The sequence below is a fragment of the Lipomyces arxii genome (assembly GCF_038497795.1).
Source record: "Lipomyces arxii strain Phaff 12-163 unplaced genomic scaffold V1512scaffold_7, whole genome shotgun sequence".
Classification (NCBI taxonomy): Eukaryota; Fungi; Ascomycota; class Lipomycetes; order Lipomycetales; family Lipomycetaceae; genus Lipomyces; species Lipomyces arxii.
Window position 1 is genome coordinate 15,393 of NW_027117706.1, and position 14,941 is coordinate 30,333.

The following is a 14,941-nucleotide window of genomic DNA, read 5'->3' on the forward strand; positions in this document are numbered from 1 at the left end:
CTTTTATTTGAATATTCAATTTTGAACAGTATAGAATACTGATTTGATTGAGTGTGATTGAATAAATTAGAAAAGCGAAGTAAAAATCAATCTTAAGTTCGTAATTAATGAAAAGTGGTGGGTGCGTTTTTCAAATACAAAAAGTGCAAAAGAAGCGGGCTCGAGCAAGAGCCAAAATCCTCGATGCGGAGCAACTTCACAGAGAGAGGATTTTTACTATGTGTATATTGGTGCAATAAACACCTGTCAATCGTAGCGTTAGTGGCTGATATCCGTTAAGATTGGGAGTCAAAATAACGACTATCGGCCGACGAGGGCTGAAAAAAAATGGTACAGAACTGCAGAACTGCACTAAAATAAGCAAGAAAACTAACTCAATCACGATCCCGATATCGGTCTGTCTAAGATCAAAAACAGATCAAACGTGCAGTGGCTGAATGTCGTTCGGGTACATGCCAAATCTAAAATACCATCTCCGCAAATCCGTAGTTCTCGATTAAAATTTGAAGATGATTCAACGAATTTCAGCTTGTTTGAGTTCAAAGCCGGTTTACGTCTGTCAAAAGTCAAATTAGTGCTGCTCAACGTCAGGAAAAGAATAGCTGGTTAGTACAAAGTTTCTGCCACAGGTAAAAAAAAGAAAAAAAAAAGGAGGGCTCTGTGCTTCTTCTCTCTTCCCGTGCCGGAATGCCGATGGGTGCGCGGCTGTTATAACTTTGGTGCTTAATTAAGCAAGCCAATTTGCACCGTTTTTAGACTGCCGTAGATGACGTATTCAAAAGTATTAAATCTTCCGAGTTTGCATTTGCTGTTTGGTGTTCACTGACATCAGATAGCATTTGATTGGTACTAACTGAGCAATCAAAATTGAGAAATTGATTCTGTTCAGCAAAGGTTAGGATGACGGTAGAATGGATGAGTACTTTATAATTAACCAATTTCATCCTATCGACATTTGTTTCTTGTAATGAGGATGTTAAAACTTTCCAGAATTGTGCTTCGATAGTGGCCGGAATTTGGTCTTGTGTCTATTTTGTTAGCAATAAAAAGTTAAGTAGTTTTTTGATATGTACCAAGAAAGTACCAGCAGATTGTGAAACTGTAACACGAGTTCTGCGACGGTCCAGAATACGTGAAATACTTGGAGCTATAACGCTATTTACCAGTTGCATTCGACTTGTGATAGTCTATACTTAGAGTATTGTCATGACCTTTTTATGTGACATACTTTAGCATATCCTGGACAGAATATCATCGGGATCCGCCTGGAAAGCTTGTCCACGATCAAGATTCTTAGAGCAGTGTCTGTTAATTTTAACAAATCATCAATGTTTGCTGTTGATTCAGATTCGATCAAAGAATATTCAAACGCAATTGACAGATTATAGAGCCGAGCTATCATGATATCCTCTATATTTTGTAAATTATGAAATTCTGACGACGCTGATGTGAATTGGACTAATCAAGTTAGCTGCTACCGTATGAATTTGAATACAGATTCTGACTGTAAAGTGTGCCTTGGAGTCGGGTATTTGATTGACTAGGAATCATTAAAACTGGTTCAATGTCGACTTCTTGCCAAAACTATTACTGTTTAGCTATAAAGCAATACTCAAGTATGCTCAGATACATTTGAAGTAGAGATAGCTCTCCCTAACGTCTCTATAAAATCAATACTGCTTTCAATATTTCCCACTGTAAATGATATAGTAAATGTAATCTAGCTCGATGTTATTATTGAATTGAGTACTAACAAGGTAGAGCCTTACATTACTATAAGGTGCCAGTACGATAGTAGCATTTTTCCATTCCTTGATCCAAGTAGACTCAAGAGCCAAAGGCACGTCTATTTGCCATGACGCGTTCGTTAGTAGCTTGTGCTGATTATAGTCAGTCGTAAATGGCTCTGGAATGCCAAAACTGCTTAATCTTTTCATATTTTCATGCGTAAATAGGTTCTTGCTTGGTGAGCGTCTTACTAAGTGAACGTGGTGAACCTGTGATGTTTACAATGCACCCAATTCTTTCAGTTGCTCTTCACCTTCACCCTTTAGAGCGCGATCTACTCACTTTAGACTGTATGGTGTTATTGAGTGTAATTTCAACTGTTGTCGAACTGACTAACTTATGAAAATCAGTAATTGTTCTAGTTAACTCTATTTTATTGATCGTGCTTTACATTTGTCAAGTCAATGCCATATCAAGCAACATGCCAAAATGTAATGTAAAGGATTTTGAACATGTCTGTCACTCAATTGATGGGTAAAACACGTCGAATCACGATGATTAGTAGAAGACGCGTTTTAACTAAACTCATAAATAGAAACCTTAAATGTACTACACGCTATACTACAAAGTTTGACTGATAACCTTAAAACGCGTATACACGCAAAGTCACGTGCAACGTTTTTGAACCGCGTAAATTGACATTGGTCGGGCCTAGTCAAAACACGTTCTCTATACTCGTCTTGCTCTGTCCAGCAGCCGGATCGTTTCTATTCGTATTGAGATAGAGTAGACGAGAGACAATAACGGGCTTGTTAGATTTTTGTTCATACTCGTCTGATATTGTAGCTTGGTGTATGCAATCATAAGAGCAAATCATGTCTAGCAAGTCTGGACACGATTCAGACAAGGCAGCAATCGATAGGCAGTTGACTCAAGTAATTGCTGTGATTGAAGAAAGTCATAAACATCCAGATGATAATGGCTTACAAGACTTGGCTATACAGGAGAGTTTTGCGTAAATATTAGTGATATATAGTTGACTAATGAAATGCTAACTGAAGCTCAGCTATTTGACAAAGCTACCTTCTACTTCTCATTTGTTTTGTAACGAGCAACGAAGGAAAGTCACGATAACTGCATTACAAGTCTTTGCATTTCCACAATCTCCGGAACTAACATGGCTCAAATCGGTAGCTGGGAAGCACTTGAAAGAATGCTTCTTGTGCGTAAAGGCATATCAGAAAGCAAAGTTTTCCATGCGAAAGACATTACTTGAGCAAGCGTAAGTCAGTCTAGCTGAGCAGTTGGTCTAGGTTACTCACAGAGGCAGATTTGATAGAGACAGTATAGAAGAGTTCATGGGTATACTAAACAAGTGGGACGTTGATCGTGTGACTACATCTTTAGAACCATCTGCTGAAAAATGTCGAGCTTCATTGCAAACAAACTCAAATAAACCGATCCCTGGCGACTCAATATCAGAGTGTTTTAATGCGTTGTATGAATGTCTATATGCACCAAATCTTCTTGAGCTTTCACCCCAATTGGCAACTGCATTCAAATCGGTATTTTTTGGTGTTCAGGCTGGAGGAAGGTTTTTACGATTGTCGAAAGAAGTTGTCCCAGCCATGCTTTCTTTTTTGTTTTTGATACACGAGCCAGATCTAGTACGATGGGCAGAAAAGTCAATGAAAATGTTGACTAAGAAAGTTGTGGAAGCAGATTTTGACCCATGCGTTCGGCGTGCATATCATGAAGATATAATTGGGCGCTACATGCACAGTGTTGCTACTCGAAAAACCAAAGACGTGGAAGCATTTTGGAAGGCAATGGGGTTCATTTTTAGAAGCTTCGACCGGTCTGTTCTCATACGGCATTGTTGCGGAGGCGACCAGGAAAGCATGTTTACTAATTCAGAAGATAGCATTGTAAAGTTGTTATGGGCAGATCTGCAGGCATTTCCTGCTAGCATACATGCTCTTCTCAATGCGTTTGCTGCTGAACTCAGCGTTTTGGATAAAGATTTTTGGCAACTATCACAACCATTTATACCAATGTCGTTGCCCGATTTAGTACTGGGGCAGCATGGTGCGATTGCATTTGAAGGCGAGTTGCGGTCATCGACAGCACAAGGTACAGCAGAGTTGCTCAATTGGGTGCGTCCGTTCTCGCTTTCTATATCAGGATCGACTCGGCTATCATGTTGCAAGGTGTTAGTATCACATTTTTTGGGACGGTATCAAGAGCCATCGAAGTTCGGTACTGCCAGGGATGATCTTCGCTTGCGGTGCACAGATGCCGGCTTTAATGTTCTTAAAATCTTGCTAGAATATCGCTCTCACGATTTATTTTTTAATGGAAAAAATGTGGATAGAATTATGAGGAGGGAAGCTCGAGAAGTTAGTGAAACTTATGGTTCTTTGATTGTACAGCATTCATTCAGCAAAAACTTAGTCACAGAACTTGCTCGCGAAGTGTTGGTTTTATGTCTACAGACAGACTGCATGTCGGCTGTAGACGAAAGTGCCGCAATGACATCGGAAACGTTAGCGGTTGCTGTTCAGAAGCAAAAGGAAATCACTGCAGCAACAATTTCACAAGCCGAGACTGATGCGTCGGCAGCAGAACGCGGAAGCACGCCGCAAATGGTGAGCTATGGTAAAAATGTGTGGGAAGCATTGACCTCCAAGTTACGGGCGGACGACGTTGATATTGCAAGAGTCATTGTGAATGCGATTGGAGAGTCTCGAACTCATTTGGCAGAGACCGCGGATATGATCAGCCGGACTACTGACAGTTTGGGCGGTGTGTCGGCCACCAGTCCGTCTACTAAATTGATTGCACTCACTTTGAAAAAATACGAACGGTCTAGCAATAAGATAAATGAGGTGTTGAACGCGGCAGCAGACCTACTCAGAAGAATAAGTGATTTCACTGCGTCCAAAATTAAGACCGAGCTTCTCGAATTTCCAGAGATTGTAAGCAATTTACTGTCTCTGTCCATGTCAGCCCATGCCGGGCTATCCAGATATAGTCTTGAAATTGTCAAACAGGCGTACGATGCGTCTGGTCGTATGGAATGTTTGCAAGGATTGTTCCGATCAAATCCTGCGCCCTTTCTCGCGGCTTACGTCTCGACATTGACCCATACCGGCGCTATTTCAGGCGATCTCGGACTCGGTCCGGTGCCGAAGCTAGTCCGGTTGACAATGGACGTTGCGAATTTGTTGTTTGATTCTCGGACGGGTTACGTGGCGCTGCACAACAGCAGTATTCCTGACGGTAAGGTACGGACGGCTGCGTTTTCGTTCTGGTCGGCCGTGTGGCGATCGCTGTCGTTTATATTTCGCCGGACTTTGAACTGGGCACGCGCATATCCTAAGGAAATTATGGTCGATTACATGCGCGACGTGCTTGAATTATCGTCAGATATGTTTTCAAATCTACAGTTGATGGAACAAGCGTTAAGCGAGAACGCGGCAGGCGAGATGGAACACATTTCTCCAACCAAGAATCGCAACGACAACAAACTGCTGTTGACTTTGATAGAACCACTGAGAGAGATGTGTCCGTGGTTGCGACTTTCAGACTCAGCACTGCTGCAAGTTTGTGTCCGACTAGTTTGCGGGTTTCTGCGAGAGATGGCCCGCACCGACATTGAGGTTCCGCATGACATATTTAAGAAACTAGATAAGCTGTCTCGACAGACTGATAGTCACTTCAGTAACTTAACCGACGGACAATGCTACGACTTGGTCATTGCAGTCACAGCGTTTGACGCAGCAAAGCTACCGGAAGTAATAAAATCAGAAAAGATTAAACAAGAACAACCTCAGACTGTCGCAGAAATTAAACCGATTAAGACAGTCACGAGTTTGGATCCGTGGCTTTCAAAAGCAGAAAAGCAGGAATCTTACGATCTTGAATCGGACGAAGAGGCCAATATGGTCAAAGCGCTCGAGTCAACCGAGATGTCGCGGCAGACGAGTGTGCCGCAAGTCAAGAAAGCACGAATTGAGGTTTCTCGAGGACCGAAGCCAAGTTTGCTGGACGCGCGGCGACAGGAAATTGCGAGGAAGAGATTGGATGCCGCGCGTGCGGCGAGCGCGAACGATGTCGTGCACCCACCTCGACCACCTGGGTTCCGGGTGAAGGCGGTGCCAGCTCAGAGTGAGACGACGACGCCGACGACACCGGCAACACCGGCAACGGTGACACCGTCCGACGACGGGTCGTCAGACGACCAGGACAGTGACAGCGATGTTGATTCACTATTTGCGTTGAGCAAGCACAACCGGCCGGTACCGAAGCCGGTCATGGCAGCCCGGCTCGCACCACAGCCACTTCGAGTGCCGAATTCGATCATGGCAGCGCGACGAAACAATTTTGGGCCGCCTGCGATTTCAGAGAAGGAGCGGAACGAGCGCAATATGCGGGCCAGGTTGCGTGTCAATGTCGACCCGTTGTACCAGCGAATCTTGCGTTGGGACTATCACAGCAAGGACGATCTTCCGTCTGATGAGGTCGGGAACGATATGTCGAAATACCGCGCGGTGCCGAACAAGTTCAGTACCGCGATGGAGTACAAAGCAGTGTTTGAGCCGTTGCTAATGCTGGAGTGCGTGCAGAATATCATCAGGGCTAAAGAGGAGGGCCAGGATAAGCCGTTTAGATTGTCGGTCACGAACCGCGTGTCTTGCGATGACTACATTGAGCTTTACGCGTCAATTGACTCGAAGGTGCTAAATACGCTGAAACTAGGAGATATGGATGTAATCGTTTTGACGTATGTGCCTGACGACCAAGAAGTTCAAGCAGGCGGCAAGGCGGCAGGGAAGGACAGGAAACCGATGATGCCGGATCCAAAGTACGTCAACTGCTTGGCTAAAATTAAGGAAGTCAAGCGCTCGAGCGAGCCGGACCTGCACGACGTATGTCTGCGGTGTCTGCCGAAGCCAGAGATGGCGCGGAATTTACTTCCACGCGCGGAACTGAACGCACTGCGTGTGATTAGGTAAGGAGCTAATTGATTCTGAGCAATGACGCTGACACGACCAGTATGACGACGATTGAACGGGAGTACAGTTCGTTGATGGGGCTGCCATACTACGACTTGCTAGACTCGATTTTAAAAGCCAAGCCGGCCCAAGCGATCCGACCGGACGCAAACAGCATCCGTCGTACACAACGGTTATACGACGTCAATGCGCCTCAGGCTGGAGCTATTCTGGCGACCATGGAGAGTACCGGGTTTACGTTGATTCAAGGACCACCGGGAACGGGTACGTTAAGACGCAGACCCACCAGTGAGATGCATGCTAAATCACTACAGGCAAAACCAAAACCATTCTGGGTATTGTTGGAGCGACGTTGACGACTGCGAAATCGAAGGGTATACCGATCACGATGCCGGGGCAGAAGGCGCCACAGAGACCAGCATCGCCTGCGCCAGTCGAGCACAAGCGGATACTGGTGTGTGCGCCTAGTAATGCTGCGGTGGACGAGATTCTGCTACGGTTGAAGAACGGGATCAGAAACAGTGCGGGAGAGATTTTTTTCCCAAAGATTGTGCGACTGGGTCGAAGCGATATCATCAATCCTGCTGTGCGTGATTTGACACTTGAGGAGTTGATTGAGGCCGAGACGGTTAAGCTCGAGCAGGACGCGAACAAGAAGAGCGGTGGTGAAAAGAGCACTTTGCGCGACCAGTTGAATAAAGTTTTAACGGAACGGGCTGAGATTGACAAGAAGCTCAACAACACCGATGACCAGGACGTGCGGGAGAAGTTGCGGTCGCAGCGTGAGATTGTGAACGCCAAGAAAGCTGCGCTCGGGCAGCGGCTGGACGACGAGCGAGACCGGCATGCGGTCGTGAAACGGACGAACGAGATTGAGCGGCGCAACATTCAAAACAGGATTTTGACCGGTGCCGAGATTGTGTGCGCGACGTTGTCGGGCGCCGGGCACGACTTGTTGGCTAGTCTTGCGCTGACATTTGAGACTGTGATTATTGACGAAGCCGCGCAGTGTGTTGAGATCTCGGCACTGATTCCGCTCAAGTACGGTTGTGTGCGATGCGCGATGGTTGGTGACCCGAACCAGTTGCCGCCGACCGTGTTGTCACAGACCGCGTCGAAGTTCAACTACGAACAGAGTTTGTTTGTGCGGGTGCAGAAGAACTTCCCGTCTGCGGTGCACTTGCTGAGTATCCAGTACCGTATGCACCCTGCCATTTCATTGTTCCCGAGTGCGCAGTTTTACAACTCGAAACTGATTGACGGCGACGGGATGCCGGAGCACACGAAAGCCGAGTGGCACAGTCTGAGTCATGTTTTTGGGCCGTACAGGTTTTTCAACGTTAACTCGCGTGAGCAGCAGAGCAAGATGCATTCGTACTTCAATCGGGCCGAGGCGCTATGCGCGCTCGAGCTGTACCGCAAGCTGACCGACAGTTTTCCAAACATGGACTTCACGGGCCGGGTTGGGATCGTGACGCCATACAAGCAGCAGCTGATTGAGCTGCGCAACACGTTTCGGTCTGCGTTGGGCATGTCTGGTGTTGCGGGGATTGATTTTAACACGGTTGATGGATTTCAAGGACAAGAGAAGGAGATCATTATCTTGTCGTGTGTGCGTGCGGACGGTGGGCAAAGCAAAGGGGTTGGGTTTTTGGCCGACGTGCGGCGGATGAATGTCGCGTTGACGAGAGCAAAGTCGTCGCTGTGGATCATTGGCAACATGCAGAGTCTGGTCACGAACGACGTGTGGCGAAAATTGGTTGAGGACGCGGTTAGGCGTGGGCTGGTGTCTGAGTATGATAACGGGCGTATCACGGCGCTCCGGCCGACCAGTACGGAGTTGATGCAAGAGCAGGCCGCTGTTTCTCGAGAGCAGAATACGGCACGGGCGCGTGCTCCGTTGGCAGGAGGACCAAAACAGGGTGAGCAGGTTACGCAGGCGTCAGGATCGCGACCTGTACAGACTGTTCCTGTTCGAGCGCAAAACACGCCTCGAGAGGTTGTTTCGTCTGCACCTCAAGTAGTACCTGCGCGATCGGTACAGGCGGCAACGACAGTTCGAGAACAAAGTACGCAAGCACAGCGTGCGCCGGGGCCGTCTGCGACTCGAGTAGCAACGGCAGCTCAAGTAAAACCGGCGCGAACGAAGCAGGGCGACCTTTCGGGGATGTCGGCCCAGGCTGGGCAGGTGCCTATACAGCGAGAACAGGGTACTTCTCGAACGGCACCGGCACCGACACCTCTAAATGCGCAAGGAGGAGGCCAGGCACCGCGAGTAGGTGAAGATCCAAGAGCGGTGAATCCGCCGTGGACACGACCAGCGACATCTGACCTGCCGAGTTTTTTGCACAAGCCATCGATGCCTCAGAGTGTGCGTCAGCCGACCGGGGCGCCTGGTCGGAACCGGGGTTACGAGGTCAGTAGTGTTCCTTTAAAGCGTGGGTACGAGAGTGATCAACAGTACGACCGGCGGGGTGACTACGAACGTGATTATGGTCGTGACCAGCGTGACCAGCGTGACCGGAGAGACGGGGATAGACGGTACGAGAGACGATGAGATGTAAATAATATTGATGTACATATTACGAGTTCAAGACGCGGACGGGGGAATGAGCTATAAAGTTAACAATGTTGTCTACCGTGTGTGAGTAGAACACTGCGTAGGACTCGTCCGAGACGTAACCAATGTGAGGAGTCAAGATGAGCTTGTGAGTCGGGAGAGAGCGTAAATTTGAGTCATGCGGGATTGGTTCGGTTGAGAAGACGTCAAGCGCTGCGCCTGCAATGATGTTATTCTCCAACGCGGTGACCAGGTCTTGTTCGTTTACGATCGGGCCACGGGACGTATTGATGAGGAATGCAGACGGTTTCATGGTCGCGATGTCGACAGCCGTAATTGCGTTGACCGAGCGAGGCGAGAGCACGACATGGATAGATAGAAAATCGGATTTCGCGAGCAAGTCTTGTTTCGTGACCAGAGTCGCGTTGACAATGTCGCACTGGGCCTGAGTCAAGTTCGGGCTATGAGCAATGACTTGCATGCCGAATGCGGTCGCGATACGGGCGATTTTGGAGCCCAGGTTTCCAAGGCCGTACAGACCAAGGGTCTTGCCTGAAAGTCCGGTCGGGAGTCTACCTGACTGCCATGATGTATGGTCTTGGTGTAGAGATGAGACGGAGGCGGGGATATTGCGTGCGAGAGCGAGGATGAGTGCCCATGTATGTTCGACGGTGGAGTTCCCTCCGGACGACGTACCGGAGACCACGACGTTGAACTCAGAAGCGGCAGCGAGGTCGATTGATAAGTTTCGTAAGCCGGTCGTGACGAGAAGTTTCAAGTTTTTCAAGCGGGCAAAGAGTGAGCGCGGGAACGGGGTGCGTTCGCGCATGAGACAGATGATGTCGAATTGCTCGAGTGCGGACACGAGTGTGGATTCGTCGGCGATGTGGGTTGTGAAGACTGTGATTTCATGAGCCGAGAGAGGCGTCCAGTCTGCGGACGAGAGCGCGACGGAGGTGTAGTCGTCGAGGATTGCGATTTTCATGTTTTGAAGTGTGAGAGACGTACGGCGTACGCTTTCGCCCTACGCCTTTTACGCTCGCTGTATGAGTTTGCACGCCAGTGAGTATTACGACGTATTCGTTGACTAATTGGAGTGATACTATTATGTATTTATACTTTATACTTACTATTTAATGCGTATCGGAATTGATTTGAATAAGTATTAACAAAAGAATATCAACACTAAACCCTTATAAATTCTGATAAAAGGCGCGAGAAACGAATACAAGAAACGAACAAATGTCGAGTTTAAACACGCAGACTCAGTCACGCAAAGAGCGATTGGCTCAGTTACGCGATTTGAAGCGGAAACGGGATGATGAGTCTGAGCAAAGAGAATCAATGTAAGTTATCTAGTGCGTACGCGCGTGAGAGTGCGTTTGTTCTAATTGGGAAACCCAGTGTGACGAGACGGAATTATGATGCAGAGAGTAGGCAACCGGTGCAGGGATTCTTTGAACCACCTAATGTGAACGTTGTGACTGTTGAAGACGAAGCGAAGAGGATTGAATATCGTGAAGACAGTGATGAGGATGATAAGGACGACGAGGAACAGGAGAGAGGAGAGAATTGGGATTTGAAGAGGGAAATTGCAGATGATTTGGATAAGTTGGAAGCGCAGACTGAGAAGGCGATTAACAAGATTGTGAGAGAGAGCACGAAAGCGTAGTGCGTATGTGTGTGTACGTATGTGTATATACGTGCGTATGAACGTATGCGAGTGTGAGTACTGTCTGAGTGAATACGCTCTACGCTGGTATACTGTATGCGATGCGATGTACAACATGCAATGTATGATATCTGGTGAGTATCTTTAGTATATGACAAAATGTAAATGAATGTAAATAAATGTAAATAAATGTATATTAGCACTTCATCGTGTACTCTGTAGTTACTCCCATTCTCCCACTCGCTCTTTACTCTTCTCTATTCACCCGACCGCTTGACCGCTTGACCGCTTGACCGCTGACTGCTCAATTGCTTATTCATTTACTTGCTTCGCTCGTTCGTTCTTTCGCTCATAAGCCCCAATGAAACGATTCTTCTCATCATCCTGTCGCCGGCTGTTCACGCCTCAAGCAAACCAGTCCCCCGCGTCTCCAATGCGCCGGACCGTGACCTGGCTCGACGCCATGCACGCGCGCGATGAGGGCCACCCGGAATCAATCACCGCGTTCAGCAAGCACGGTCACGACAAGCCGCCGTCAATCGTCGAAAGGTCAATGGAAGACTCGTTCACGACCATCAGTCTGCCGTTCAAGCAAGACCCATGGCTACTCGACGCGTACGTCAACTCGACTGGCCGGCTCAGGATCGGGCAGATTTTTCAGGACCTGGACGCTCTGGCCGGCGTTATTGCATACACCCACTGCCTGCCTGCGGACCCGACCATCGTGACCGCGTCGGTTGATAGAATTAGTTTGCTTAAACGACTGACTGTGATTAATGACGTCGAATTGTGCGGAAACGTGACATGGACTGGCCGGTCGTCAATGGAGATCACCATCAGGGCGCATACGGTGCCTGAGAACGACGTGTTCTTGACTGCGAACTTCACATTCGTGGCCAGACACCCCATCACCGGCAAGTCGTTTCCCATCAACAAGCTCGTGCCTAGAACAGAGACCGAGACCCAGATCTTCAACAGGGCAGAGAAATACAACGCCGAGAAGAAAGCGGCCGCGAAATCGGGTCTGTTGGCGGTGCCTCCGAGCGAGAAAGAGGCGGCCATGATCCACTCAATGTGGCTACAGCAAAAGGCCTACGACGAGTCTACGACCGGGCTTCCTGCTGGAGTCGTACTCATGAACGACACGACCGTACGCTCGACAATGCTAATGCAACCGCAGTATCGCAATCGGCACTCGTACATGATCTTTGGTGGATACTTGCTCAGACAGACGTTCGAGCTGGCGTACTGCTGCGCGGCCGCGTTCTCACACGCGTCACCGCACTTTATTTCTCTCGACCAGACCACGTTCCGGTCGCCGGTGCCAGTCGGGTCAGTGCTTTACCTGACGGCAGCGGTCGTGTATACGCAGTACCAGCCGAAAGCCGCGACCGGAGCACCAGCAGGCACGTTTGTGCAAGTCCGAGTCGACTCGACTGTGCGGGACATCACGCACGGTAACTCAGACGACTCGGGCTCGTTCGTGTACACGTACTTTGTCGAGCACAAGAACGTGTCGGTCATGCCGGTCAGCTACGAAGAGGGAATGCGGTACATTGAAGGAAAACGTAACGCGGTCGAGAGCAGGAACTTTGGCGACGCGTTGAAGGGATTGGACACTCTTCAGACGTCTGTTATTGCGTGAGTGTACGCTTAATTGCGTAGTCGCGTGCGTGGTCGCGTGCGTAGTCTACATAGTAATACATCGTGACTTTTTCATAACCCTACTCCAGTCACGATCGTCAAGACCTTCAAGACCGTCACGAACAGGCATGTTGAGATACAAAGTACGCCCGGTGGTATCACGCCAACTATCATTCAAGGCTCGGTCGTTATCATCAAAGACTCGGGTCACGACCCCGTTCGCAGCTGCGACCGTGACCGCGACTGCCGCGACCGCGCTCTACGCGTCTTCGTCGACAGTACAAGCTGATTCGGGGTACGAGGAAGGCAAGTTTGGCCAGGTCGAGTTTGGACGATCGCATTTCTCGACAAAATCAACAAAGACATTGACCCAATCTGACGTGGACTCTCGTCTGAGGGCAGGCGAAGAGGCGTACGTGGTCGACCGAGGGAACGGTGTTGGCCGGTTCGACATTGTGCAGTTTGGAAGCAACGCTCAGATTGAGGACGACTTTACTGCGAAGATTGTGAACGTGAAGTTTAGTGACGGCCAAAGCGATTGGTGTTTCTTTGGAGTCTTTGATGGGCATGGGTAAGTCGGTTCTTGCGAGCGTGTGGTGGAGGATCAGGGTTAACGAGGGCAGAGGATGGAATACGAGCGCAAAGCTAAGAGAACTGCTGGTGCCATACGTTGCAGCTGAACTGATGGAGACAATCAAACCGGACGCGAGCTCGAAGGAGTTCGGGATCGCGTCAGTAACAAACGGAAGACTACTGGATCATGCGATCGAGCACGCGTTTCTCAAGCTCGACAACGATATCGTAAGGAAACCAGTCCATTATTTAGTCGAGAACCCTTACAAAGCGGCATCGGCAGAGTTGTTGATGCCGGCGCTGTCTGGTTCATGTGCATTGCTGTCATTCTACGATCCGGCGACCAGAATCGTCAAAGTCGCATGCACAGGCGACTCAAGAGCCGTGCTTGGACACAAAGACCCGAGCGGGACATGGACTGCTACGCCGTTAAGTTACGATCAGTGCGGGCGTAACGTGAATGAGGTCAAGCGGTTGCAAGAAGAGCATCCAAAAGAAAAAGACACAGTTATACAGAACGGCAGGGTGCTGGGCGGACTCGAGCCCACACGGGCGTTCGGGGACGCACGGTATAAGCTACCTCCGCCGTTGATTGACAACGCTGCCAGTCTGTTTTTCGGCAGACGCGCGCCGGCCCAGTCGCGTACGCCGCCGTACGTCACCGCGCGGCCAGACGTCGTCTCTGCCAAGGTCGAGCCAGGCGATTTTTTAGTTCTTGCGACCGATGGTGTGTGGGACGTGTTGAGTCCGCGCGAGGTCACGCAGCTGGTGGTCGAATGGGTACGTAAAGCCGAGCTCGAGACTGGGAAGCCGCCGGAAGGCGTTGCGACCAAAGTCAGGACCGGTGGGTTATTTGGACCTGTGTCTGATTTGGCGGATGTGAAGGTTGTGTCGGACACTGCTGAGCTGAATGCGAGGCTGGAGGACAAGCCGGACGCAAGCAAGACGCTGCGTAACGCGCTCGGGATGCAGAAGCATTTCAGAGGCCTGTTCACGATCGAGGACCAGAATGTGGCGACGCATATTGTGCGAAACGCGCTTGGAGGGGCGGATAAAGATCAAACCGCGATGTTGGTGAGTTTACCAGCGCCGATATCGAGACGGTATCGTGATGACATGACTGCAGTTGTTGTGTTTTTTAATGATAGTACGGATGGGAGTGGTAAGATCCATCAAGTTCGTGAAGCTACGAGAGGTGGTAATTAAACATTGCTATTGCTATTCTTATTCATCGCCATACGCCATAGACGCTTGAGATCAGTCATAGACACTTAAGATCATAGACCTATTCAGATTCATGTAACAAATTACTCTCCTTCACCGGGCTTCCACTCGCACTCGAATGAGGGATGTTTTCTGGCACTGGGTGCTGAGATCCGATATTCGTAACACCAGCCGAAGAAGCTTTACCTGCTTTTGAAAGAGCGTAGTCGCCTGAATCAAAGTATTTACGATCCTGTATCGAATTAGCATGATGATCTCTTTATACTGTTCAGCACATCGAGTCACCTTTAGTTTCTTTTGAATAATATCATTTCTAGACGGCAATTTGCCGTACATTTTCAGTATTCGCTCTTCATCTGGAGTCAAATTTTGAGGGTGTTCCTGTTGATCAGACATTGTGATGAAGATGGTTAGTGTGAGGACGGTGATATATACACCAAACCCTTATCTATTTTTGTAGTACCATACCCTTGTATACTATGTTGACACTATACCCTTGTTTTACATTTACTGTACATAATA

General features: G+C 48.7%; 7 protein-coding genes across 7 annotated transcripts; 4 read left to right on the forward strand and 3 right to left on the reverse strand.

Moving 5' to 3' along the window:
* Positions 1-752: 752 nt before the first annotated feature.
* On the reverse strand, positions 753-1,937 carry V1512DRAFT_253055 (uncharacterized protein; the record flags this gene model as incomplete). The annotated part of the gene is made up of 6 exons (XM_066914738.1): positions 753-1,028; positions 1,074-1,187; positions 1,229-1,458; positions 1,479-1,584; positions 1,631-1,720; positions 1,770-1,937. The coding sequence occupies 6 exons, from the start codon at positions 1,935-1,937 to the stop codon at positions 753-755; spliced, it is 984 nt and encodes a 327-aa protein (XP_066771506.1).
* Positions 1,938-2,432: 495 nt separating this feature from the next.
* V1512DRAFT_291049 (SEN1 N terminal-domain-containing protein) lies at positions 2,433-8,860 on the forward strand (the record flags this gene model as incomplete). Its single annotated transcript, XM_066918242.1, is given in 6 exon segments — positions 2,433-2,743; positions 2,795-3,010; positions 3,059-6,742; positions 6,787-7,010; positions 7,061-8,784; positions 8,804-8,860. 6 exon segments carry the CDS (start codon positions 2,604-2,606, stop codon positions 8,858-8,860), a joined length of 6,045 nt encoding a protein of 2,014 aa, XP_066771507.1. The 5' UTR covers positions 2,433-2,603.
* A 430-nt stretch (positions 8,861-9,290) lies between these two features.
* Positions 9,291-10,497, reverse strand: V1512DRAFT_262355 (D-isomer specific 2-hydroxyacid dehydrogenase). Its single transcript, XM_066916253.1, has one exon. It carries the CDS (start codon positions 10,289-10,291, stop codon positions 9,329-9,331), a length of 963 nt encoding a protein of 320 aa, XP_066771508.1. The 5' UTR covers positions 10,292-10,497; the 3' UTR covers positions 9,291-9,328.
* A 20-nt stretch (positions 10,498-10,517) lies between these two features.
* V1512DRAFT_275904 (mRNA splicing factor) lies at positions 10,518-11,185 on the forward strand. Its single transcript, XM_066917849.1, has 2 exons — positions 10,518-10,652; positions 10,711-11,185. Exons 1-2 carry the CDS (start codon positions 10,549-10,551, stop codon positions 10,976-10,978), a joined length of 372 nt encoding a protein of 123 aa, XP_066771509.1. The 5' UTR covers positions 10,518-10,548; the 3' UTR covers positions 10,979-11,185.
* A 35-nt stretch (positions 11,186-11,220) lies between these two features.
* On the forward strand, positions 11,221-12,704 carry V1512DRAFT_262357 (HotDog domain-containing protein). The gene has a single exon (XM_066916254.1). It carries the CDS (start codon positions 11,340-11,342, stop codon positions 12,621-12,623), a length of 1,284 nt encoding a protein of 427 aa, XP_066771510.1. The 5' UTR covers positions 11,221-11,339; the 3' UTR covers positions 12,624-12,704.
* V1512DRAFT_262359 (phosphatase 2C-like domain-containing protein) lies at positions 12,705-14,813 on the forward strand. The gene is made up of 2 exons (XM_066916255.1): positions 12,705-13,193; positions 13,246-14,813. The coding sequence occupies exons 1-2, from the start codon at positions 12,751-12,753 to the stop codon at positions 14,399-14,401; spliced, it is 1,599 nt and encodes a 532-aa protein (XP_066771511.1). The 5' UTR covers positions 12,705-12,750; the 3' UTR covers positions 14,402-14,813.
* Positions 14,343-14,825, reverse strand: V1512DRAFT_238158 (camp-regulated phosphoprotein/endosulfine conserved region-domain-containing protein). Its single transcript, XM_066914168.1, has 2 exons — positions 14,705-14,825; positions 14,343-14,651 (listed from the first exon to the last, which is right to left on the reverse strand). The coding sequence occupies exons 1-2, from the start codon at positions 14,813-14,815 to the stop codon at positions 14,481-14,483; spliced, it is 282 nt and encodes a 93-aa protein (XP_066771512.1). The 5' UTR covers positions 14,816-14,825; the 3' UTR covers positions 14,343-14,480.
* Positions 14,826-14,941: the final 116 nt, after the last annotated feature.